This window comes from Aspergillus pseudotamarii (genome assembly GCF_009193445.1).
Source record: "Aspergillus pseudotamarii strain CBS 117625 unplaced genomic scaffold BDV38scaffold_51, whole genome shotgun sequence".
NCBI lineage: Eukaryota > Fungi > Ascomycota > Eurotiomycetes > Eurotiales > Aspergillaceae > Aspergillus > Aspergillus pseudotamarii.
Genome location: NW_022475065.1, coordinates 49,952 through 74,690, shown reverse-complemented (window position 1 = coordinate 74,690; position 24,739 = coordinate 49,952). Strand labels below are relative to the sequence as shown.

Sequence of the window (24,739 nt, the reverse complement as noted above, 5' to 3'; positions counted from 1 at the left end):
GTTAAAGCTGTGCTTCGTTCGTGTAAGTTTATTTGAAGATTAAATTCCGTGCTATTGCGATATTAAACTGCGGTATGATGACAGTGCCAAAATGGCCGCATGCAGATGCAGAATGAACATTGGGGAACACGTATAGTAATATTCAGCCTAGCTATAGACTCGAGAAGGATTGACTAGTTAGTTAAGTGTGAGACTCCGTTGTCAGTACGAAAGAGCTCCGATAGAGAATCCCATGATTGTCCCAATCGAGTAATACGGCGTGTGAGCCCTCACTCGTGATGCTCCCCGCCCCCATTCTGCATCAAGTAGTATGGTCTTTGCTTTTTTGCACATCACCTTCTCTCTCTCCCTCCCACATACCTTTCTTAGCCAAGATTTGCAATTGTGAAATGACTCAATGCGCGCATGGCCAAATCAGGTACCTGCGACATTTCTGCAATCACCCTCCAGTTGCATGAAGCACCGCATCGGCGTTTCTATTTCATTGTAGTGGTGTCCTGCCCCATGCGGCTACCTACAGTATGAACTAATTTGGATTGGAATGAACAAGTCGCGCAGCACAGAGTGAGGTTGCCGGAGACCAACTCTCCAGGCAACAGAAAGATAAATCTAGAGTGCGGGCAAGAACGGGCTTGGTTGATGAATAACGACGACCCACCATGGACCTTTTTGGAAGCATTGGTCTGGAAGAGAGTCTAGAAGTCTTTTGTTTTGGGAAATTTTTTCGTAAGGCAGGAATGAAGACGATCCCCGGGACAGGAGTGGGAATTCGTCTCCGTTGTTGATCAAATTGATGTGATTGAACGTCGAAAATGGATCTTCCGCAACAGTGGAACAATGTTTATTCGTCAATAAAAAGGTCCACAGCTGGATCCAGGACATGTCATATTATTATGCAAAATCTAGCACCTAATGGGTTTCCCACTTGAGTACTATGAGGTATTCGTATACGTTTCTTGTTCATCATCGACTTCATTTATTCCCCGCCATTGTTGCCCCGCCTTCTATTGTTTTAATTTTCGCTCGCCACGATATTTGTTACCATTGTGGATAACCGTTGAGAAAAATATGGTGAGTACATGTGAGAAGATACTGCTAGCCCTTTTTATTCCGGTTGGGGTATTGGAAAAGTCACAATGAAGTGTGGCCTAGATTTTTTTGAACTGTCCAATAGGGCAAAGATCCGTATGCGATACGGACAAATTGCCTCAAAACAATCAGGAGCCATTAATGTTCTTTTCTTTCCCCCTCCCTTCTCTTTTCAACTACAAGGTAGTTTATAGCGTCATACGGAAAAGTGAAAGGAAGGAAAAAAAAAAAGAAAAGAAAAAGAAAAAAGGCACAAGGAAGAAAGAGATAAAAAATCGTCATAGTCCACACTTCCTTGTTTGAACAAGGATGGGTAGTTCGATATGCGAGTACCTGAGCGAAACCATGTGCCATATGGTGGAATCATTGGATCTGAAAGGCTGTTGATCCTAGCGCACGGGTTCTCAGATACTGCAGACACCGCTTACTATAGTGTTCTGGATGCAGTCCACATGGAATGCATGTACGTAAAGCCAATGCCTTTTTTGCCTCAGCCTGTCTGACTTGGCTAGAACAGGCGGAGTGGGCCCGGCTGAGTGTTGTTCATAGCTGAGGGTCAAGAGACGGACCTTGATCGATATGGAGTCATTCATGGATGCCCGAAGTACAGAGTGGTGGCCCCGCGTCACATACGCATCAAGGCCAAGCAACAGGCCATCCGAACGTGAGTGACATGATTGGACCTTTGATGTCCTCCTTAATCCGATAAGCGTGCTTCGGTCGGGTAAGGGAAAAAGAAAAATATCATCACATCCCCTACTGGAACCGTGGACAAAATGACGGTGACGGTTTAGTTGTGATGTAGCAAGAATAGGAGGGGAGGGGAGGGGATTCTCACTAGCCGATGGACTTTGTTATCGGGGCTATAGACAGACCATCAAATTCTTTTCCTGATTGCGTTTTGATCGAACCCCTCTCCTGGGTCATATAAAACTAGGCAGAAAGGACCACAGAATTGTATGTACATACTGGAGAGTGTCACTTTCCTTTTAGGTTCAACTTCTCAAGCTTCTTCTCCACCCGATACAGAGACACTCCACCTATTTATAGGAAACCTGGACACAGTGGACATCCCCCTTCCTCCTACCTACTATACATAGTACTACAACCTTGTGTCAATGAATTAAGGTGGAACATCAGTGGTGAGGTAAGCAGTGGTTATCGTTACATTTATGTCGTTTTCATGGAATGATTGCGCGTTTGGAGGTCCTGCCTCAGGCACGCCAGGCAGTCTAGACCTTTCCCCAAATGGCGTGACTCCTTTTCTTTTCGCTGTGACGTGCTCGGGTCACGTCAGCTCCTCTGGGGACCCCTTCCATTTTGTACGGAGTCTAAACTCCACTGTTTCAATGGAAAACAGATCATTTTAATGGACCCAATGATTCAGCGCTAATTCCGGCTTTTCTTCACAGGTAGAAACCCCAAAGTTCTAGAATTCCGCCTATTTCCCTTTCCAATTATATTATCCATGTCTCTCTTTTTCTGTTCTCTTCTCGTGCTCTGGCTATTTGAACGGTGTACATAACCGCCATCGCCGGATATTTGGGTTTATTTTTATCTCTGATTCATATATACGCATCCGCATCACTCTTTCCTTATACCCGTGGTCGACGAGTTCTTCCTTCGGCATCCCTTTCTCATACCAACCCTGTTGGTGTTTATCCCCCGAGTGATTTCCCTCCTCGGCTGCAACTTGACATATATCATTTAATGCCGCATCGTCGTACTACAGATCATTAGTACTCCCAAAATTGTTTCATTTGCACGTGCCTTTCGACAAAACATTCGATCAACAGAAAGAATCAAGACATCTCAAAAGATACCAGAAACAAAACGAACAGTAACCAGGGGGGAAAACAAAGAAGAAACATCAAATTCCCAAGAAAAGAGATTCCGAGGTATGTTACCTATCGCTGTTAGTACTTATCTCTATCTATTCGCTTTCATTCTTTTTTCTTATCTCTCCCCACTCAGAGACCCATGATAACAACCATCAACCCCCGTGTATTACCGTTTATTCGGGTTATGACCTATCTGACTATTTAATGCGCCACCACAGATAAAAAGTCCCAGGAAAGCTTATCGCTGATTATACGGAAGAATTTGGGTGGTTATTTGCCTCATTGCTAACTGGGCTGGTCACAATATTAATCGCTCAGATCTTGTACTCCCTCAGCATTCCTCCTGATTGATTGACTCGCCATCGCACATCATTTTCCAGAAGAGAAAATTAAGAAAAAAAAAATAACGAGATCAACTGGGAAAATATTACTTTGGCAATACAACGGCGGTCTGAGACAATTGTTCCAACGAGTTACTCAATCGCCCCCCTGCTAGCCGCAAATCCCTCATACTTTGTTGCCCTCAGGGGAGACAGTGCTCCACCGCTGGACCCGGCGTCCTTTGGCGCAAGGTACCCATCGTTGAACTATTCCAGATATATCTGTGGTCCATAATATATTTATACGTAAATTTCTCACCGCCATCCATGACTCAAGGCAACTTTTCTTTTCACCATCGACGTTCTCCTTCCGGTTCGTGTGCCTCGAAGCTGAGAACAGTCCGGCCGGCACTACATCGGAAAGGCACATCCTTTGTGAATCACTCCATCTCGAAGCTGGGTGCAGGACACGCCAGGCATAGTGAATCAGATAACGATTGTCAATCCGAGATGGCGGCCAGTTTTCTCAATTTTTGGTATGTCTAGTTGATCTCTAATCCGTCGATGAGCTCATGATTCCTTTTTTCCTTGACCTTACCACCTAGCTCTCCCCTTGCATTTTGGAAGCTTTGGCTTATCTGGAATCGAAGCTAACCCATTTCTGCAGTGCCATGTGCGAGAGACAGATTACTGTACCGGACAATTCTCGCCTTTATTGCAGTGAAAGGTATGTTTCTCGCCTTATCATGATATTATCTTCTTCTACCCTGGCACAGCCCCCTTGTCTTCTGTTTATATCCCGAAGGACCCTCCCCCTAATCTATCCCCTGCCCCGATTTACTTAAACAACCTCTCTACTCACACTTCCTCTTTAGTTGCCGTCGCAAGGACTCCCATAAACCACTCTCAGCTTCCTTCACATCGACTCACACCATGCCATCTTCCACCACTCCCCCGTCTTCTCCTCCTATGTCTCCCCGAACCATTGTACCACCTATGACTCCCACCAAAGCTCCTATCACATCGACCCAGGTCACCCGGATACTGGGTGAGCTCCATGACTCCAAGACGGATCAGGATCCGTCCGAATGGAAGCCGGTAATACCAATGGGTACCAATGGTTCAGCCCCGCCGGCTTCGTCGGAAGCCTGGCAGTATCTGTCCCAATTCCATAGCGGCTCTGCCCCCGTCCCGATGCGCCGTCCCAGGGTTGAACACCGCAGCTCAGCCAGTTTGTTCACGCTTTTGGGTAGTACGGGTGCTCCTCCATCGCTGACGCATACCCCATCTACTGCGGCGTCTTCTTTCAGCAGCAATGCTTCTGACAGCTACCTGAACGAGCTGGCCCACCGTCCATTGCCTCCACGCCGCAAATCCTACTTCTCGGGCAGTGCTAATGGCGTGAAGGGCGTTGAGCTAGTTGTCCCTCACATGGGGGTTCGTGTTGGGGACTCTACTGTCGACATGAATGGGGGATCCATTTTCCCAGCAAGCAGTGGGCTTTGGGGGGACCACAATGACAAGTGCCCCGCAACCGTCAGGATCTCGGGTAGCGTGCCCCTCCACACGCCTGTACGCCCGCAATAAGAATCCCTGTGGGTTTCTGGATTGCTGCTGTCTTCAATGGGGCTTAAGTGACGTTATTGCCATTGTAAGGCGCGTGAATCTGGGTGTTACGGGAATAGTTGGATCATAGTTATCTTTTTTTTTTGGGTTTAAGACTTGCGTATGCTTTTCAAGGAGTCAACGGGATCTCCAACCAAGCGAGGAACATGACGTTACGGACGATGATGGACATGGTAGTTCTATCTTTGCATTCAGGATTCAGCGAATCACATGGAATAGATGTTAATAGCGCAGGCTAAGACAAGCATTGGGCGAATAGGCTACATAGATAGAGTATAGCAAAAATAATTTTTCATGCAGTGTCCATGTGATAATGTGTGATCGTAGTTCTAGGGCTGATAAAGTATGTACTAAGATTTCCGCTTGCCTTTGACATTGACATCATTACATACGCCTTCAATCATAAAAGAGAAAAACGGAAAAAGAGAGGGAAAAAAAAAGAGAGAGTGAGAGGAGAGGCAAATAGACTATAATTAGACCCACTCGGGTGATTCTTTGCAAATCATGCGCTTAATCTTGGGTGCTAAAAATAAAGGCCAAGCCTCGTTCCATTCAAGATCCATAAGGCTCCTATACCGTGGGCCCTATCAATACCTCTTGATGTCGGCTGCAGAACCAAACAAGGAGCGGCTTGGTAAAGGTTGGACTGGGACCAATAAAGAGAGCCTTTTTATAGGTATTGTTAGCAGCAGCTTATCTAGTACCTATTTTTGTATCCATGAACTCATTGGACTGTCCGTGTTCTACAGAGTATACATGTAGATAGGGTTATGTTAGGGTTACCACGTCCTGATAAGCCGTGCATACATTGCAGTATATGTGATGTAGTACTACGTACCACACGAATTGAAATGATTTTACTTTCAAATCAACATACCTTTTCTCTATTCAAATGTCCAGAAGGAGGTTATGTCGTAAAGGATTTACATGTAAGATATCTCTTATGACGATGGTTAGTGTTAGTAAACACCAAGAACATCAAATATATCTTCTCAACAAGGAAAAGGAAATCTAAACATCATCTATCAATCCCTTAATATTCCTCAATATGCAAAGTCTGAATATACAACTGTATTCATCACAATCATTCCCCGAATGACAATTCCTTGAACCCTCGAATTTGATATTATCAATGTCCCTATAACCAAGAGAACCAAAAAAAAAAGGGTAACAATGTTGAAGCCCAATCAATCATGTAGTTTCCACCCAAAACCAACCGAGTCAATCAGTGGCCTGATCGCGACTTCTCCTCTGGATGTTCCTCCTCATCTCCCCAGTTGATATGATCTGCCCAATCATCTGCATGGTCATCCGAAATACAGCACGCGAAGCACTCTTTCCCTGGTCGGAACTATATACAACCAAACCAATTAGCGTCCATGGTCTCTATGTACCATCTTAGACAGGAGAAACATTATATAGAATAAAATAAAAAATAAATATAAAGGGGTGTTCACATACCAAGGGCACGGTAGGAGTATCGCATCTCAATTCATGTAAGCTCGTCACGCAAGCCCCTACACAAACAGTATTCCCTGTATCGATTGCATTGGATCTTTCGGCAACTTGGCCGTAGATGCCTGTGACAAAAAGGCAGAGGGTGGAGATGTAGCTGGCAGAGAGACGGCTGCTGAACTTCATCTTGGGATTACGGTTGATTGGTCTGGGTAGGTATTTTCTCTTTCGTTCTTTGGTTGCTTTCTTCGGCATTCACGCCCTCTGTTTTCTTCTGTAGAGGTGGTGTGGATAAGGGTGCGTGTATGTTCAATTAGATTCTTAAGAAGGTAGTTATAGATATAAGGAGGAGATATTTTATATGTGTGAGGTTGTGTAGGATACTTTAACTACTGGCAGGTAAGTGCGATGCATGCTTTTAAAGAAGCACGCATATCTCTTTTCTGGTGATATGCAAGGGGGTGGGGAGGGAACCTTGCTAGGTTGGCCTTGGATGGGGAGGGAATGGGGAGGGTGTGGACAAAAGTTTAGTTGTTTCTAGGATTGATGGAGGTTTCATTGGGTGTATCAACTAGGTTGGCGTGAGGAATGTTTGAGATTGCGCGTGAACGGGATGTTGTGTCTGGCATTTGAGCGTGTTTGAAGCATGTGGATAATAAACAAACATGCTCTCCTTTCTCTCTCTTTCTTTTTTCTTTCGTTTTTATTGGATAAAAGTATTATGATTTCGAACTGCCCACTCTCTGTACTCTTTGAAGTAATATACAGATGATGTATGTAGGGACGATCAGGTCGAGGGTATGAATTATGAATGATTAGGATTGTAATATTGTAACCAGTGTCTACTGAGGGATTCTAAGTAGGGATTGACAGGGATAAGGGAAGCGATTGTTTATATGAAACTGGGCGTTGTCCATTGGTTTAGGTGGACCTGACATGAGCATAAGGGAGACCCTGTCAAGGGCGTGTCAAAACGGGACGTTTTATGTGTAAGCAAAGCCTACCACTCCTTGAGAGACTGTCACAGGAGATATTGGGTGGGAAATACTATCGATGGTCGGTTCAGTTCTGCCCTGCTGTCGCTCCTTACTTGCTAACCCCAACATTTGATGTAGGGTTTTCGATGTGTATCTCTATCTATACCAAACAGTTTACAGTTCAACAGAACGGGGTATTGATACTTGTCCATAGTCTTAACTAACTTCTAATTTGAAAAAAATATCGCGGCTAATGAGTTGCTTTCAAGCTGGTCCCCTTTGGTTTCCTTTCCCTGGCAGATTCATGCACCCTCGGTCAACACGCCAGGTCGTAAATACTGTTGAGATATTGTTAACCGCCTTGAGAATAATGGTTTCCATAGGAGAACCTCGTGTTGGGATTGGCATATTCACCAGGTTACTTTTGGTGATTGAATTCTTCCCCGGCTTTACTCTGTACACCTCATGGAGTGGAGTGAATGAATGATCCATGCAGTGAGGCCTTGGCGTAAGGTTGCAACGCTATGCTCAATAGGTGTTAAATCTGACCGTACCTAGCGCGCCTCCCGTTATGAGTGCCGAGGGAGTCGGGTAGTTAGGCAGTTGCAATTAGTAAACATCACACTCACTGACAGTACGCTGGATGCTTCTGAAGAGTCATCTATTAATGGCAGACGAAGGCGAGCGAGGAATATATTTCTGTCATAGTATTTGACAAGTGGTATTCATCGCAACCAAAACAAAGCCAAGGAGCAGATGCCGGCCGAATGCCACTCAAAAGCTCTACTGCGGCCGGATATAATTTCCAAGCGAGCGGATGGCTGACACCTTTCAGAATTGCTTGGAAGGACATGCTCCCGAACGAGCTTTGGCATATAGCTATGCTGCCGTCATAACGTCGCTGAACATAAACATGACAAATCAGTAGATGTAGGCAGGTATAACATATATTACTTTGGCTCTTCCCTGTCACAGGACGGTACACAAATTCCCCATCCAAGTCGATGCTTAAACCAGATAGAAGGGCAGTGTTGCATTACAACCCCATCATAGTACGTCTCTCGGTCGACTATGATGAGTGTTACGTGCATTGTCCCATGATGTTAGATCCGCTGACTGCGGCGAATCAAGGCGTTCCTCGAACGAAATTGCAAAATTCTCCGAACGGTGGATATCCTAACACCCCATCTCGCCACTGACGCTGAAACGTCGTCACATTTTCTAAGTTCAGGGGGTAGCGTTTCCTCCAGCAATGTTGACTTTGATGCAGACATTCTGATGGACCCTTTTCCTTGAACCACCAGCCAGCTAATTGAATGTGGCCTTTAATAGGTAACCACCGCCATTAGATGGCCCAGTTGTTTCCGTACTGCCGGGCCACTGGCTCCATGCTGTAGTTCTGACGGGCGCCAGCCACAGGACTGATAGTTACCAAATCACCTGATCAGGTTGCCCAGAATCTTGACCTGCGATCAAGTTCTCAAGTAGGTGACTTAGAGTTACATAACCCAAGGTTCCCCTGAGTGAGCACATGGGCGAGCGTCAAGTGGAGTTCCAATAAAATCACCGGGATGATTTTTCCTTCCTAAGAAAGACCCTGATTGGTGCCACTCCGCATCGAGTTACTAGATGCTTCCGTCCTGTTTTTTCTCCATGGATACTTCCCATTCCCTTCAGGTGGAGAGGGACGGAGGGGTTGGTTTATAACCATGTTTAATTACTCAAGCCTCGCCGCCTGCTTATTGTCAATGTACCGGTTAGTCAAAACCAACTGCAGGACGCGAGTATATGACAGAAGTCCATGGGGAACCAAGAAGGCGCTTGGGTTTTTTTGAAGGGCGCTATATTTATGCCTTGGCTGCCACCATGACTATGACTGCCCCTAGACCATTGGATAATGACGTGGTTGAAATCCTCGGTTCCTTGCTGCAGTAAACACCTTGGTCACAGACGGGAAGCGACAGCATCAACTTGCAATCCTCCGTATCCCCAGCCACCAATGCAACCAAAAAACTGCGATGGTGATGAAGCAAGTGGGAAGTCGCAGACAATACCTCTTGAGCACTTTGCAGATAGCTTGCGAAGGTCAGGCTCCCGGCCAGTTGCATTTCCAAATTATTCTATTCTGCAACAGAACACTGGTATCTTATACGCTCGAGGCAATCGTTCTGATAGTTTTCGAGGTCGATAGACCCTAGGCGGGTAAAGCGTATCGATCTATTTAGCGGCGTCTAACAACTGCCACGAATTTTGCAAATTCGCCTGAAACCCAGATTATTGAACGTATGCCGAGCAGATCACAGTCGTTTAGGAGCTCCCTTGGACGCGAGGGTAGTCCAGCCTATGCCGCCGTTATCTAATCACGAACACAGCAAAATACTGGAGACAACGGACGCAGTAATGGAGGCTTTGAACGACAACATGAGTATGTATGCTTGACCATTGCAAGTTTCGCCTTTATTGAACGAGAGCGATCAGACAAATGCTAACCACGCACCAGGCCAAAACATGCGATTCGGTCACCAAATGAGAAGTGGCGAAAATCGGACGAGATAGAAACGAGTTGTATCTTGGGAGGCCGGTGCGATTTGAGTCTGTAAGAACGCCAATTTTTACATGGGTATGGTGACACAGGAACTCCAAACTGGCATACAAGTATAAGATGGCATATCCCGACCTTCTCACACCCCAAGCCCAGCGTTATACGGGTGGTATCGTCACTATGATGACTAGCTTGAAAGTGGTTGATACAGGCTTGTGTTATTCGAGGCCGTTACGCGTTCGGGATGGGAAGCGTGGCGGTTGCCGAATTTATGCAGTCGTAGTCTCCGCAGTCTGGATTTTGCACTTTTCTCGAAACAGAAACGCGGAATCAAGTCGGGCAAGATTCAAGGTGGCATTTATTTTCAACCAGGCTGCGTAGGGTTCGGACGCGGCTTTGACTTTGGCTTCTCTGACGAGCAGGCTATATGGGATCCTTCGAGCGGAGTGATGTTGATCGGTACAGCACGAACACGATGGGACTGGGTTGTTTCCATGGGACACTCGGTCCGTTCGTTCATCGATCAGGCAAAAGGGAGTGCTTGCAAATTCGCGCCAAGGCCTCACCGAGGAAGAGAATGAAGAACAAAGCAACCATCTTCATGTAGAAATGTCTATCCTGTAGACGCTCAGGGCATTTGATTAGCTTGGACCATGTCTGACCATTGCCTACCCATGGTAATGGCAAGTGGGTGACGGGAGGTCATGCGCGAGTCGCTGATCCCGTAAGTCTTTTCCTGACTATGCAACTCGATCATGATTTGGTGAATTAGAAGGAAAATACACGCTCAACAAACTTCAGCGAATAAGGGTGGGTTCAAGCTTTTAAGCCATAGATCCGTTATGATGGGCCGGATGAGCGAGAGTGCTTCCCGAGAATCGGTGGCGGAGACGAAAAACAAGTCATGAGATTGGCTGGCAGTTTTCTCCGAGGCCCCTATAGCCCCAACTAATCATAGGTTGAAGTCATCGCTCTTTTCTCATTGTCTCCCCCAGTGCTGCCGAGGGCATTCCAGACTACTGGCTGGCTCTTTTCTAGCCCGTTGCCCCGTCCTTCCTGGTAGGGGTACTGCGGAAGCTTGGAGTGGCATGCAGGGTGGTTTGGGCCGTCAAATCGAAACAAATCGTTGAGATCCCGCATCTGGTCAGCTGGATGGACCACTGGCGATGGCCGTATTTTTAGCCACCTAGACAGAAAGGAGACACAACTGGCTCTTATCGCCATGCTGAGTTCTTGGAGGTTTATGGTGCCTCAAGACGGTGTCGAGCAAATCACTTAGATGATGCTGTGGCGTGATTCAATCTGAAAAGAATTCTTTTTCTCCTTTCACATTTTGGTTGCTTTTCCTTTTGAGTTACCATTTCCTACCTTCATACCCATAGAGCCTTAAGAGTGGGGAACGATTTTATCCTCGTTAACCACCTTGTGATACCCCTAGGACGTATAAGATTCGCTTGTGTCCACCAGCGACGTCTGCACGCCAGATGTACTGACATAACTGCAGCCACGATTCTCGCTTAGACACGTCCGCCAACCAACCCTGACTCCGTGCACCACTGTCTCGCATCAAAATAAAGGCCAAATTTTGTCGCCTTCCCTTTGAGTCTGATTCTGTATTCGAACCTGCCACGCCTTCGTATGCGCCGCGTGTTTGCCGAGCGAGCATTTAGTGACCCCCAGTTAAACAAGCAGCCACAACTGCGAACTACACGGCATAATGAACCGTCAGAACATTCACAACTCGGAGCAGAGGTAATCGGTTTGCAGTATAGAAACTGTGATCGCACATATGTGTTAACCTCACATCGCAGTTCCAATGGTCGAAGTTCCAATAACGAAAGCTCGAACAACTCCAGCTCGAACAACCACAGCTCGAACAACCAAAGCAGTGATAGTGCTCAAGCCTCTAGTTACGAGACTCCGAACACAGATCCCCTACTCCTTACTAGATATGCCGAGGATTCGGATTACTACAGAAGTTTTCTCGAACAACTTCTGGACTTGGTTTGCAATGAGGATCAAGAGACGGTAGCCCGATTAGTCACTATCATCCGTTCTGGTGCCTCCCAACGAGAGATCCTTGCGGCGATTTCTCAAATGCAGAATGGAAACAACCACTCCAGGGAAAATGGTTTCACGGGATCCTAATAGTGATGACAAACATGGTGAAAGCTGATACGTTGCAATGACTCTACACCTTGCCTGTCTCTGCTATCGTCATCTTGTGATGTCGTTGTCTCGGCCGTTGGGATTGAAAGGCTGCCTTGGATGAATACATGGTGATAAGATGCTGAAGTCAACCTCCGGATAGCGTCATGCACATGGCCCTGAGGTGGATATGCCGCTTAGTTGACTTGTCTGCTTCTTCACTTCCTAGTCCCGTGTTAGGTATCCAGTTGGAAGTGGAGATTGTCCCAGATACTTTCCCATTTCCTGGTTCAGCTGACCGTTTACCATGTTTAATTGGTATTTTCCACATTACTATGCAGTTACTTTCACCGTGTATAGTAATCAGCCCGGAGTCGCTTCATTTCATTGAATTTATATGCCTGGACACGGATGGTTCAATCATTGCTGCTCCCTGCCATGACTGGCCATCTCGTGGGTGCATGATGCAGGCGTCGGTGAGTATGACGTAGCCGCAGCATGTCAGCTACGAGAGATATTAATCCCACTCAGGTCATGGTGTATATGTGTTTGCCGAGTACCATATCCAGGTCGGATAATGAGAGATTTCCTGCTAAGTCAGGAAGAAGTCCTCCATAGACCATACAGAACTAATCAGACTGGTTGTGTCTTTGTTTTTGAAGGATCCTTGGAATTTTGCTTCGGCACAAAGCTCCGAATCTCATTTGGCCCATTGTTCAAAAATCGTGTGGCGAGTTGGATGACTGGCCATATAAACGCATGTTTAAATGACTGCTGGTGTTATTATAATATCACCTTGTTATTAAATGTAAGAGGAGGTCCGATGTAGTTGCAACAGCAATCTTAAGTGGCTAGAATGATGATAATCGTTACTATCGTCACTTCGCTGTCGTAGTTTGTAATAATGGAGGAGGTTTGTTGCTGGAAGGGGAAGGGACGCCACACCCGTATGAGGCTGATGGGCTTTATGAATACTCAAAGCACTACTAGTAGGACTTTAACCTTGCACATTCACCTGCACCTATTCTTTTCCTTATTGCCTTCTGTCCGGCATAACAAGTGAGAACCACTATAGTTGGGTATCGGGTGTTTCTGTAATCTTCTTCACGTGGGTTTGTAGAGCCACTTAAGCTTTGATCAATGCTTCATCCTGAATGGAGGTACTCTTCCTAGCACAGTTAGTGAGCCATGCAAGAGTGCATTAAGGTTATCTACTTGAGAAGAGATTTCACTCCTAAGGCTTTCGAGAACAACAAACGGACCTATCATCATGATTCTGCTTTTGAGAGAGTATATGCCTGACCGGGACTTCAAGTTCCTCCTCATTCACAGGCTGAAACGGAATCGAGGATCGTCATCACCCAGTTGCAATCTATCATCACACTTTTTCTAGTCCCTTTTTTTATTCTCAATCAACAGGCCGGCGGCGCGAATTGTACTCATAATCCCACAAAACACCGTCCTGGCCAATGAGACTCCATATCCAACAGTGTACAGAGGGGCGTCACCCCTGTTGAAAATGTTGCTCGCTATAATGCCACCGAATCCTACCTGAATGGCAAGGCCAACAGCGTGCTTATAATGCCCATCGAGGTTGTTCGCCATCCACACGATCGCAACGGTCTGAACAATATAGCATCCTGTGGTCACGAAGAACACTGCCATGTAGCGGACATGGGCATTTAAACTCCCAGATAGAGCGCCCTGGGGATGACGCAAGTGGCTGTTCTTGTTGAAGGGAGGGATCAGATTGAAAGCTATAAGCGTTGAGTAGCTATAATGCGTGTGATATGGTAGAATAATCCATGTGACGGCCGTTGACTTATCGGAATAATCATGGTCTAGTTTCAATCACAATCTTCTTACCTGCCGGTATTGCTTAGTTTCACTTATATGGATCAACTGCTGGTGATCTTTGTCTTCATAGAATTATTCCTTCTTTTTGTTTTGTTTGAATTGCGGTTATGGTCATTACATCTCATCAAAAGATTTCCTACCCACGAACTACTGGATATTCAAATAAATAGAAGAAGTGGGTCTGCATTGAGATGTTGACATCTATGGGACTCATCTAATGTGTTGGATATTTTAAGGTGTGCAACGGCCAGTGAAGCGAGGATACAAGCTGCAATCCCTGACAGTGTAACGGGCGCATAGCCAGGCGAGGAATCGCTCGAGACCGAGCCCATATCCACCGTGGGGGGAGGTACCGTACCTTTAACGAAGAAGTTAGTATCAGTTATGTGAGGTATTAACGCATGGAAGGGAACATACTTGCGCTGGTCAGTGTACCAGTAGTAGGGGGAGGGATCCATGCCCTCATGCTTATAGGCGTTCATGAGCTCGTCCCAGTCGTCCATTCTCATACTGCCACCGACAATCTCACCGACACCGGGCATGAGGACGTCGACACTCTCGGTGACACGGCGGTCTTCGGGGTCCTTCTTCATGTAGAAGGCCTTAATATCAGCGGGGAAGTGGGTGAGGAAGATGGGCTGGTTGATGATGTCGGTCATCTTGCGCTCGGCGGCCTCGGCGATGTCATCACCGAACTGGTGGGGCTTGCCTTCTTCGTTGGGGATTTCGTGCTCGATGAGCCATTGGATGGCATCAGAGTACTTCATGCGGCGGAAGGGACGGCTGGGGGGCTTGAAGTCGGGGTTGAGTTGCTTGATGAGGGCTGCGGTCTCAGGTTCGGCCAGGATCAATTCAATGACACGGCAGATCACAGCTTCTAAGTGATCCAGGAGATCGGTGAAGGTGATGAAGTCAAGTTCGGCTTCGATGTGAGTATACTCTGACAAGTGTCGACGAGTAAGGGACTTCTCGGCGCGGAATGACGGGCAAACACAGAAGACATCACCCAAGGATGGGAGACAGGTTTCCAGGTACAGTTGGGAAGACTGAGTGAGATAGGCGTTCTCGCCGTAGTAGTCGAATTTAAACAGGGTGCTACCACCCTCCACCTGCGTTTGCACCATTGCGGGAGGGGTCACTTCCAGCATGCGGTTCTCCTCAAAAGATTTGCGGAATGCCCGAAGAGCTGCTGCGCGCACCTTCATGACAGCGGAAGCGGTCTCGCCACGAAGGACAAGATGACGGTTGTCGTAGAGGGTTTGCGGGTCGGCATCAGGGGCGACTCGTGTGGTGATGGCTTCCTTGTCACCGGCGGCACGACCGATGATAGTGAAGAAGTCTGCGTGAAGTTCACGGTTGTTGGGGGCATGCTGCTTAGGTGGGACGGCACGCATTTCACCATGAATGGAAATGGAGGTTCCGAGAGTAAGAGTCATAACATCGTAGGACTTGACCATGTCTCCCGTTAGGATGCATTGGAGGTAGCCGTAACCATCTGTCAAGGTAAGGAAAACGACATCCTTCTGGGCTCGAAGGCGATGAACTCTGCCCAGCACGCGGACACGAGTACCAGGACCCTCCGACTCCGGGCTTCCAAGCTTGACAACGGCTGGGTCAGTCACATCAAGGCGGATTCTGACCGGCTTAGGGAGGGAGGGGTCCTCCTTGATAATGATCTTCTTCGCTTCCTCCAGGACGAGACGGCGCTTCTCCGCCTCCTGCTTCTCACGGATAGCCAATTCCTGTTCCTTTGCCGCCTTCTTTTTCCGTTGCTCGTAGAGGTTGGTGGCCTTCTTCATCGCCGACTTGGTGGCCGGCTTCCACTCCAGCTTGTCGACATCCTTATCGGCGGGCTCGGTCTGGGACTTGCGCGTCAGATATTGAAAACCTTCGCTAGGAGCGTGCTGCAGGAAAGCATGCACAAGCGTCTTGTAGGGAGCGGATTCAGATCCGGTCGCGGTAGAGTCGTCCCTACCGACGTCTTCGTCGATATAGATGGTAGTCATGATCACTGGCTGTCTATCTGACTCGTTGTCCAAGGAATGAGTGTGGGTGAGGGCCGTACTGCGGGGAGAATATTAAATTAGTTTTTATTTTGGGCATGTGAGTCACACTACTAGTATAGATAAGGTGCACCATGATCAAGAGCAGAAAAACAAATTGGGGGAGTGAAATAAAAGACTCACAGGTGACAATTACCTAGTCCAGCCAATAGAGACTATGTAACAATTACCCCAAAGTGAGAAGTGAAGATGCCGAGTCGCACAGTGCTTGGATTAAATCGCCTGGAGGGGTAAATTTCTGGATCCAATCTGAATGCGACCTGCCGCGGGAAAGTCTTCCCCCACTTATGCCTGGGGCATTAATTATGCCTAATCTGTAAGGCTCAGGTTGAATATGCATCAAGAACAATTTGTCGCCCAGCTTGATTTGTATTAAGTTATATACGTGATTCATGCTAATCAAGATTAATCTACAAAGCACCGCCGAAAAGATGTATCCGCTTATCTTTTTTAAATCGTACTCAAGTACTACTCTGTACATCATACATATTCTGCCCTTACTGGTCTAGCATTAGACGTTTAATCTAATGAAACACCTTCGGATGTTCGTCAAGACTTGAGAAAAAAGCATGTCAATAACTATTAAAAGAGCGATAAACTTCTGTTCGCCACTCTACTCCGTACGTACTCCGTATTTATCCAAGATATGAGCCATTGACGACGGTGATCTAGTTCCATAAGTGGCTAGGAAAGCTGGACATGTAAGGTTTCTGAACAACAAATTACGATCCAGGAAAATGCGGACCTCGGTAAATCTTCCTTAAACAATTCATTGATGGATTGAAAACGCCGGACAGGCGATGAAACTGACTAGATAGATCGAAACCTAGACGTTGAATGCAGATCAATAATCAATTGCCTCCTTAATATCAAGTGGTATCAAGGTATGGTATCCACAGGAGTCACCACTAAGTACGTAGTAGTAAGTACTACATCCAGAGTACGCAAGGAAGCACAAGACATGGTGGATGCCAAGACGTAATGGTTTCTGCAGGCGAAGCGGATCATTAGTTCTTCCATGTGGCAAGAGCCTCCCTTTCCTCATCCAAAGAAACCGACTCCACTCAATTATCCAGAGTCCGTGATGGATGGAGATGCACAGTATGGGAGATGTTTCAACTTTCTACGTACTCCGTACAGTACTACGATCTCTCAGTCCACTCTTGTCTGATAATTGAGCTGAATCAGTAATGGCACACGGCAATATTACATTAAAGGATGCATTCCAACATCAGGATCACAGGTGGCTGATACCATCATCGTACTGCTACTTAGCAACATGAGTGACACTTTCTCTTCTTTAGGCTGTGTCAGCCACAGCCTTGTGACAACCGCACGGATAGTCTTGAGGGATATTCGACGAAACAACAAAGATGTTTCGCCTGGACACGATGATCCGATATTATTGGCAGAGAGGATCTTTGTGCAAGATGAATTGCAGCTTTTGGTCTAACTAACAGAATGATATCTCTCCCTTGGCGGAGGGAGATTTGTGGTTTTCCCCATCGGCTCTGGGGACGCTTTACTCAACCAGTCAGGTACGAATGTCAATCTTCACTCCACAGGGACATTAATTTCTATTATTATTCCAGCCTTCTTGCCTGATGTTTGGTTCACTATTCACTTTCCCCCTTTTACCCCTTCATCCACTCTTCAGCATTCTTTTTGATTAATGCTCGTCTTACTTGAGTATTATTGAATCTTACTTCCTTTTCTTCTCCACGCTCGTTGCTATATACTAGTAAATTTGCCATTTTTTTTGTATCCATTTAATTTTCTTCTTATTGACTTGAATATCTTTTAAGTGAATTTATGTTCTTTCCTGTCGTGGGTAAGATTGACTTTGCTAGGTATACAGTGCATGCTGAATAAACCTTTGGGAGAAGAGGAAAAGAGACGATAAAAAGAAAGAAAGAAAGAAAGAAAGAAAGAAAGAAAAAGAAACACGTAAAAAGAAAAAAAAGAGAGAGCGCGAGAGCAAGAAAGTGTGCGCTGTCACTCATATAGTCTCTTATCAAGTTCATCTCACGCTACGAACAACCCCTTTTTTCGGGGGCCCGTAGTTTTTCCTCTCCTCCACTGTCTTTTCTCTCCTCCGCCTCTGCGAGACTATTAACAATTATTATATTCTCTCATTCATTTCTCTTTGTCAGTTCCACTTTTTCCCTTTTCAGCTTTTCTCAGTGGATGTCCCCCATCGGTCCTTTTTTGGCCTTTCCCTTTGGAACAACACTTCTTGGGTGCTGCAATTGGGGGTTCATCCTTATTCTTTCAATTAACTAGACCATATTCTTAATTATCCATCTTCTGTGTTTTTCTATTTCCCTTTTGATTGCTTGATCAACTTCTCTTTTAATTTCAATTGACTACTTATTTCTCCAGTTATATTATTATTATTTTTGTTTTCTTATTATCATATTTCTCTCTCTCTCTCTCTCTTTTTTTTTCCCCTTCTTCTTTCAATTCTTCAATTGACAAGTTGGTCTTGTTTACGGGGATTGTTCACCCGGAGCCCCTAAAACACCAACTAAGAGGTTTGTCACCGTTCCACCGAACATTGTCCAATGCACATTCCAATTGACCGCTGGACCTCTTTCTAGACACGTCTCAAGTGGCCTTTCCTTATTCAGGCTTCTTTATTGTTATTCTTTTCTCCGTCCTCCTTTTCATTCGACTTCACTCGGCCATCTTTTCGGCCGCTATTTTCCTTCATTTATTCCTTTCCTCCTTTCTCCTTTCGGGGGTGATCTTCGCGCCGGTTGGCTTTTCGCTCTCCCGACCATTCCTACCACGTCGTTGTGACTCGCACTTCCCTTTACCCCCTGGATGGTGATATCGATCATTTCACATTAGCCCCAATTTACTTTGTCCCCTCTTCCTTAGCTAGGGGGCTATCACGTCCGGACCGTTCGTGTTCCTCGCCATGCAAACCTCCGATGCCTCAAGCATTCCGAGTCGTTTGATCCCTTCCAAGTTTTCCCACCTCAACGCGGACGATACTGGTTTCTCCCACGGAGCATACAACTCCAATAACCTTCCTCTGCAGGGTCTGACAGATCGGAACGCTCGTCGAGCTAATATCCCTGCTATCAATACCGCCGCCAGTCAAAACAATACCGACACCATGGCAGCCTCGGGCACCGCGTTCGACATGAACTTCACTCCTTTGTTGCCGTCCCAACTACTGCTCGGAAGCCCCTTCCAACCGGGAACCCCTTCAGCCTTTGCCTCGCCCCAGTTCACCAACTTTGGTGGTTTCTCTCAGGCCAATGCATCGGCGCACGCGCAAAACCACCAGAACCAGCTGGGGAGCCCAACACAAGCCCCGCAGAACGCCAGTCTGTACTCAGGTATGATGTCTGCGGATAGTATGGGAAACTCCCAATTGCTTGGGGGTCCTCAATCACCGGTTGGTGGTATGGGTGGCTTGGGTAATGCGGCGTTCGGAAGTCCCGCCGCGTCGGTAACTCCGGGCCTTCTTTCGGGTACAAGTCGAACCGTGTATCTGGGCAATATTCCGGCGGAAACTTCGGCCGAAGAAATCTTAAATCATGTCCGTAGCGGTCAGATTGAATCAGTACGCTTGCTCCCTGACAAGAATTGCGCCTTCATCTCCTTCTTGGACAGCAACTCAGCAACGCACTTCCACTCGGATGCTATCTTGAAAAAGCTCGCTATCAAAGGCAATGACATCAAGGTTGGCTGGGGCAAGCCCTCGCAGGTTCCCACTTCAGTGGCCCTGGCGGTGCAGCAGTCGGGGGCGTCCCGGAACGTGTACCTAGGCAACTTGCCAGAGGAGATGACAGAGGATGAGTTGCGCGAAGAGCTTGCGAAGTTTGGTCCGATTGATACCGTGAAGATTGTGAAGGAAAAGGCAATTGGCTTTGTACATTTCCTGTCAATCAGCAACGCGATGAAAGCCGTCTCTCAACTGCCCCAAGAGACTAAATGGCAGGCACCTAGGCGTGTCTTCTACGGTAAGGATCGGTGTGCATATGTTTCCAAAACACAGCAACAGAATGCAGCTCAGTTCTTGGGCATCGCGCCAGGGTACGCGCACATCCTCAACTCGGCAGATCGGGACCTAATCACGAACGCACTCGCCCAACAGTCCGTCGCAGCTGCAGCCGTCGCTACTTCTGCTGGCGGCGTCAACAACCTGGGCAACCGGACGATCTACCTGGGCAACATCCATCCGGAAACCACCATTGAAGAGATTTGCAACGTAGTGCGCGGTGGCCTTCTGCATCATATCCGTTACATCCCCGACAAGCATATCTGCTTCGTTACCTTCATTGACCCGACCTCGGCCGCTTCCTTCTATGCCTTGAGTAACCTCCAGGGACTAATGATTCACAACCGTCGCTTAAAGATCGGCTGGGGCAAGCACTCTGGTCCCCTACCCCCAGCTATTGCCCTGGCTGTAAGCGGCGGTGCCTCGCGAAACGTCTATGTTGGCAATCTCGATGAGTCTTGGTCGGAGGAACGTCTTCGCCAAGACTTCTCCGAATATGGAGAGATTGAGCTGGTGAACACATTGCGCGAGAAAAGTTGTGCTTTCGTGAACTTTACCAATATTGCCAATGCCATCAAAGCGATTGAGGGAATGCGGAACAGGGAGGAGTACAAGCGGTTCAAGATCAACTTTGGTAAGGATCGCTGTGGCAACCCGCCTCGCCAGACGGGTAACGGTGGACAGCAAAATCGCAACGGCGGACTGGAAGGCCCGCAGTCGCCCTCGCCGGCACTCAATGGCTTCCAGCAGAACTTGAGCCATTCTGGCTCCGGGTCCAGCCCGACCCGTTCCGCCCTCTCTCCTGCCCCAGGCTCGACAGGTTCTCAGAATGGCCAGCAGGTCCGGCACCCGCTGCAGACAGTTACATCGCCGTCCGGAATGTTAAATGTGGGGTCCAACAACCCGCTTACCATGTATCTTAACCAAATGTCCGCCCAGCAAGCTCAAGAACAAGAGAACCGCTTGAACGACTCTATCTCCCTCGCGGCTCTCCAGTCCCAGTCCCAGCCACCTCAACAACAGCCCCTCTACAACGGTGCATCTACCAGCGAGCTCACTAACGGAAGCATCGAAGCACCACTGCATCAACACAAGCCGTCGACCAACGGCTTTTTGAACGTTACCAATGGCTCTAGCGGCCCTGGACATCATGCCACCGCCAGCACCAGCAGCTTAAGCGTGCCCCGCGCGCAGCACTCTCGTGCCGTCAGCTTGCCGTCCTTCTCTCAGGAACCATTCGGTCCTATTTCGGGTCAGGCTGGACATAGCCGTGCAGGCGTAGCTCACCAACCGCAGAGTAGCTTCTCCAGCTTCACATCTGCCCTAGGCGGCCTCAATCATGCCGGGTTTGGACTGGCCATCCAGAACGAAAACTCGCTACCTGGCTGGGCTGAGGAAGAGATCGGAGCCAAATAATTTCATCTTAATATTTTGAGAGAATTTCCTCTTCCATTCTTGTGGGTGCATCATCTTTAACTATTAAAATTTTTTACTTTACGTTTTCTATTCATCATGTTCATCTATTGTTTTGAAAACACCACCCGTTGATTACTTTCTTTGTATTGGTTTGATCTACAGTATTTCTCTCTTTCCTCTCTCCCATTTTTTATTATTTTTGTGCAAATTTCGTTCTCAGCCAACCCATCTTACACCCTTTAATAATCTTTTTTATACCATCCTTGTATTGCTAGCTGGGTATGATCCCCTTTCCCCTTCCATTCTTCTTTTGGTTGTTTCCATTTCGATTTCCAGTTGGCTACGAAGACGGGTGAGATCTCGGCTATACCCTAGACTGGTTGGCTCTGGTCTGTTCTTTGATGTTTATTCTGCTCAGTTGCATATGTGATGCCATTTTGACGGAATTAATCCAGAGCAAACAGCTCCTTTTGCATATTGGATGACGGACAGGGGTTATATAGCTGTGCGGAGGTAATAGGTTCGGGATGGCGATGGCAGTAGCCATCGAGAAATATAGCATAAGAGAAGAAATACGAAAAGCAATGATCTACACTTGTCATCACCGTGTCCACGAGTATCTCGAGTAGCCAAATGGTCAAATGCTGCCCATCCGAATCGAGTAAAGAGTCAATAAATGATCACGTGACCTTATACATGGGTGATGGCACGCTAAGCCCCTTCTAGCCCAAACCATGGAACTTGAAGAAATGTTGGAGATCATCCTAAATTGTCGTTGTCGCCCTTCCTCCTTCGCCATCAATCCTAATTTATACCAAGCAAAGCTCAGTTTTATAAACCGCAAAAAATGTCATTGCCTCCGGAACAGATCAGCATCAAACGCCGTCGAGAGGAGGAACCGGTGGACACGTTATGTAAGAAGCTTCTCTGATCCTTTGCTAGCTGTCAAGCCTCTACCGATCAAACTAAACCCCAGTCCCCCGCTTTGTATATCCGCATCGGAACGCCTCCATCTGTAATGCCCACCAAAAGCTGATAGGAAACTTCAGATATTCAGTCTGATCTACATCAGACAAAACGCCGCTTTACAGACTTCGTGTTCCAGCGAGTCCAGGTCAGTGCCAAGGATCTGAAAAATGGCTCCCCAAGTACTTCACCCGTATCAGCGGCGCAGAGGTCTATTCTCACTCCGCGCTCCGTGAGCACCTCTGTATCTTCGGCTGTGCCGAACCGCTCCACGGGAGGGGTTCCCTTGGTCAGAGCTACATCCCCCGGGGCAGAGCTTCGCGAAGAAAAACGTCTTGCGGCCCTTCGAAAGGAAGCCGAGGAGAAGGTGAAGAGGGCTTTGATTTCTTCGCCGGGGCCCGCTCAACGGGGTACTCGCAATGAGAGCCCAGGTCGTGATGCTGTTGCTGAGACTCCCGCGGCTGGGCTGTCATCCGCTTCCAGTGCGCGAGGCAGTTCGGCGTCTTCGCCATCACGGGCGCAGTCGCTGCGACGATTCCAGATTTCGAGATCAAGTACGCCGATGAGTCCCCTCCGGAGCAGCGGTGGGGGGGTACAGAAGCGTAAAGCAGATGGGGTTGCAGTGCTCGTGGAGAAGCTACGGCGTAAACCGCATTCACGGCAGGCGTCGTTGGTGGCTGATGCGGCGGTGCGAGCGGATGATGTCGGCTCTCATGACGGCTCCGATGTGGCTAAGGAACAGCCTGTCCGTCTGCGGAAGAGACCGGTGGTGAACCAGGCCGAGAGAAAATGGAGGGAGGAGCGTAAGGGGGCGATCTCAGCTGCCAAAAAGCATATCTCGCAGGTGCTCGAACAAGGGGCCCAAGCACGCCACAGCAACTGGGAAGATGAGTCAGAGAGACTGGCCCGGGATTTCGAGCAAATCGCATTAGAGCTCGAGGGGGAAATGGAATTAGAAACAGAGGTGTCGCCCGCGGAGACGAAACATGACCCTCAATCTGTTGGCGAGCGGGCTCGTTCGGTGATGCCCAAGCCTCCATTGAAATATCCTCCTCGTACACCCAACAAGCTTCGAGTGGCGGGGTCTGCAGAACGCAAGCAAGGGGCGACGAATCCTGAAGGATCTGCCGAGACTGCCACACCAGCACTACACCACTTACCCTCCGCTGCAGGGCAGGATGACGATAGTGACGGGGAGTATGTCTACGATACGTACATCCGGCGTCCTCTGCCGGACGGAGGACAGCTTACGAACCCACTAGCAGATTTAGAACTGAACCAGGATGAGTGGTTCCGTCAAAAGGGTATCGATACGAGTCGTCAGGACATCGGTGTGATCGTCATCACACCTGAGGATGAAGAATACTGGGAGCATTTTGCAGAAGAGGATGACGATGAAGATCAGTGGGACAGCGAAGACGGCGATTCCAATGGTAAGCGAGCTCGTCGCATAGAAACCAACTCGTGGCCTACTCTTTTCAAGATCAAAGGAAAGAAAAAGAGAAATCTGACTAACAATTACTATAGCCGAAAATAATCCTGCGAATGACTATCCAGATGAAGAACTCTCCTGGGATGACGAAGAGGACGATCCCAGAGCCGTGTACAGCAAGTATCGACGCCATCAGTCGGATGACGAAGAGTTCAACTTTGACGATTCATCCAGTGAGCGCTTTGGTTATGGCTATGGATACGGAGATAGACAACGGGCGCACGTGGATTCTGATGACGAGAGCTGGTGATGGGCACAACGACGGGTGGCTGCATTGATTATTCTATTGGATCTGAGTGCTCGTTATGCACGGTACTTTGGCAAAGAGAAACCTTCGGCAGGGGTGGGATGCAATACGCGATCAGACACCCTTGTTCTCCTGGCCATCTTCCTTCACTCACCGCAATTCTGCAGATGCAGACGAGGGCAGACAGATGATGAAACCGAGTCTGTTTCTGCAGAGTAACCTTCATTTCTGCATGCGGACTCCATCATACAACATGTGCAGTACGTACAGTACGTATGATTATTACACCCTTCATGTCTTAGACTGGGGATCAACCCTGGTCCAGGCATGCATAAATTCCAACATCAGAAGGGTACGGGTACAAAGTACGAAATGACATGAGGTACAGATGGTCTTCTCGTCATGCTATATTTTCTCTCTCTCTCCCGCTCAACATGAAACCTCAATCTAATCCTACAAATATACAAGATCCAGTAGTAGATTATTTCCTTCATGAACAAGCAAAAAGAAAAGGTAGAAATATATATATATATAAGGAGAAGAAGGAGAAGAAGAAAAAGAAAAACGAAAAGGTCATCTACACGAGCAGACACCAACCCAATCTACACACTAAGGAGACGTAGACCATCTGCAGTCTCACCATGCAGACGGGAAAAAGGTAAAACAAACCAAAATGCCAAGTGAC

General features: G+C 47.6%; 6 protein-coding genes across 6 annotated transcripts; 5 read left to right on the top strand and 1 right to left on the bottom strand.

Annotated features, from left to right (window-relative positions):
- Nucleotides 1–3,577: 3,577 nt before the first annotated feature.
- On the top strand, nt 3,578–4,837 carry BDV38DRAFT_273364 (uncharacterized protein; the record flags this gene model as incomplete). Its single annotated transcript, XM_032057664.1, has 3 exons — nt 3,578–3,786; nt 3,918–3,977; nt 4,126–4,837. The coding sequence occupies 3 exons, from the start codon at nt 3,578–3,580 to the stop codon at nt 4,835–4,837; spliced, it is 981 nt and encodes a 326-aa protein (XP_031910711.1).
- A 6,452-nt stretch (nt 4,838–11,289) lies between these two features.
- BDV38DRAFT_156174 (uncharacterized protein) lies at nt 11,290–12,082 on the top strand. Its single transcript, XM_032051715.1, has 3 exons — nt 11,290–11,291; nt 11,355–11,602; nt 11,662–12,082. The coding sequence occupies exons 2-3, from the start codon at nt 11,568–11,570 to the stop codon at nt 11,996–11,998; spliced, it is 372 nt and encodes a 123-aa protein (XP_031910710.1). The 5' UTR covers nt 11,290–11,291; nt 11,355–11,567; the 3' UTR covers nt 11,999–12,082.
- BDV38DRAFT_156204 (uncharacterized protein) lies at nt 12,025–12,759 on the top strand. Its single transcript, XM_032051716.1, has 2 exons — nt 12,025–12,474; nt 12,530–12,759. Exons 1-2 carry the CDS (start codon nt 12,166–12,168, stop codon nt 12,614–12,616), a joined length of 396 nt encoding a protein of 131 aa, XP_031910709.1. The 5' UTR covers nt 12,025–12,165; the 3' UTR covers nt 12,617–12,759.
- Nucleotides 12,760–14,086: 1,327 nt separating this feature from the next.
- Nucleotides 14,087–15,861, bottom strand: BDV38DRAFT_285596 (asparagine--tRNA ligase DED81; the record flags this gene model as incomplete). Its single annotated transcript, XM_032060516.1, has 2 exons — nt 14,087–14,213; nt 14,273–15,861. 2 exons carry the CDS (start codon nt 15,859–15,861, stop codon nt 14,087–14,089), a joined length of 1,716 nt encoding a protein of 571 aa, XP_031910708.1.
- A 2,498-nt stretch (nt 15,862–18,359) lies between these two features.
- BDV38DRAFT_156075 (putative differentiation regulator (Nrd1)) lies at nt 18,360–21,531 on the top strand. The gene is made up of 2 exons (XM_032051714.1): nt 18,360–18,452; nt 18,519–21,531. The coding sequence occupies exon 2, from the start codon at nt 18,842–18,844 to the stop codon at nt 21,347–21,349; it is 2,508 nt and encodes an 835-aa protein (XP_031910707.1). The 5' UTR covers nt 18,360–18,452; nt 18,519–18,841; the 3' UTR covers nt 21,350–21,531.
- A 523-nt stretch (nt 21,532–22,054) lies between these two features.
- BDV38DRAFT_156070 (Iwr1 domain-containing protein) lies at nt 22,055–24,071 on the top strand. Its single transcript, XM_032051713.1, has 3 exons — nt 22,055–22,263; nt 22,399–23,748; nt 23,843–24,071. Exons 1-3 carry the CDS (start codon nt 22,197–22,199, stop codon nt 24,055–24,057), a joined length of 1,632 nt encoding a protein of 543 aa, XP_031910706.1. The 5' UTR covers nt 22,055–22,196; the 3' UTR covers nt 24,058–24,071.
- The last annotated feature ends 668 nt before the right edge of the window (nt 24,072–24,739 follow it).

Bases quoted from the DNA above. Each gene is read 5' to 3' on its own strand.
- BDV38DRAFT_156174 (XM_032051715.1), top strand. From the start codon at position 11,568: ATGAACCGTCAGAACATTCACAACTCGGAGCAGAG. The intron at 11,603-11,661 runs GTAATCGGTTTG...CTCACATCGCAG, and splicing joins ATTCACAACTCGGAGCAGAG to TTCCAATGGTCGAAGTTCCA.
- BDV38DRAFT_156204 (XM_032051716.1), top strand. From the start codon at position 12,166: ATGCACATGGCCCTGAGGTGGATATGCCGCTTAGTTGACTTGTCTGCT. The intron at 12,475-12,529 runs GTGAGTATGACG...AATCCCACTCAG, and splicing joins GGTGCATGATGCAGGCGTCG to GTCATGGTGTATATGTGTTT.
- BDV38DRAFT_156075 (XM_032051714.1), top strand. From the start codon at position 18,842: ATGCAAACCTCCGATGCCTCAAGCATTCCGAGTCGTTTGATCCCTTCC.
- BDV38DRAFT_156070 (XM_032051713.1), top strand. From the start codon at position 22,197: ATGTCATTGCCTCCGGAACAGATCAGCATCAAACGCCGTCGAGAGGAG. The intron at 22,264-22,398 runs GTAAGAAGCTTC...AGGAAACTTCAG, and splicing joins GGAACCGGTGGACACGTTAT to ATATTCAGTCTGATCTACAT. The intron at 23,749-23,842 runs GTAAGCGAGCTC...CAATTACTATAG, and splicing joins CGAAGACGGCGATTCCAATG to CCGAAAATAATCCTGCGAAT.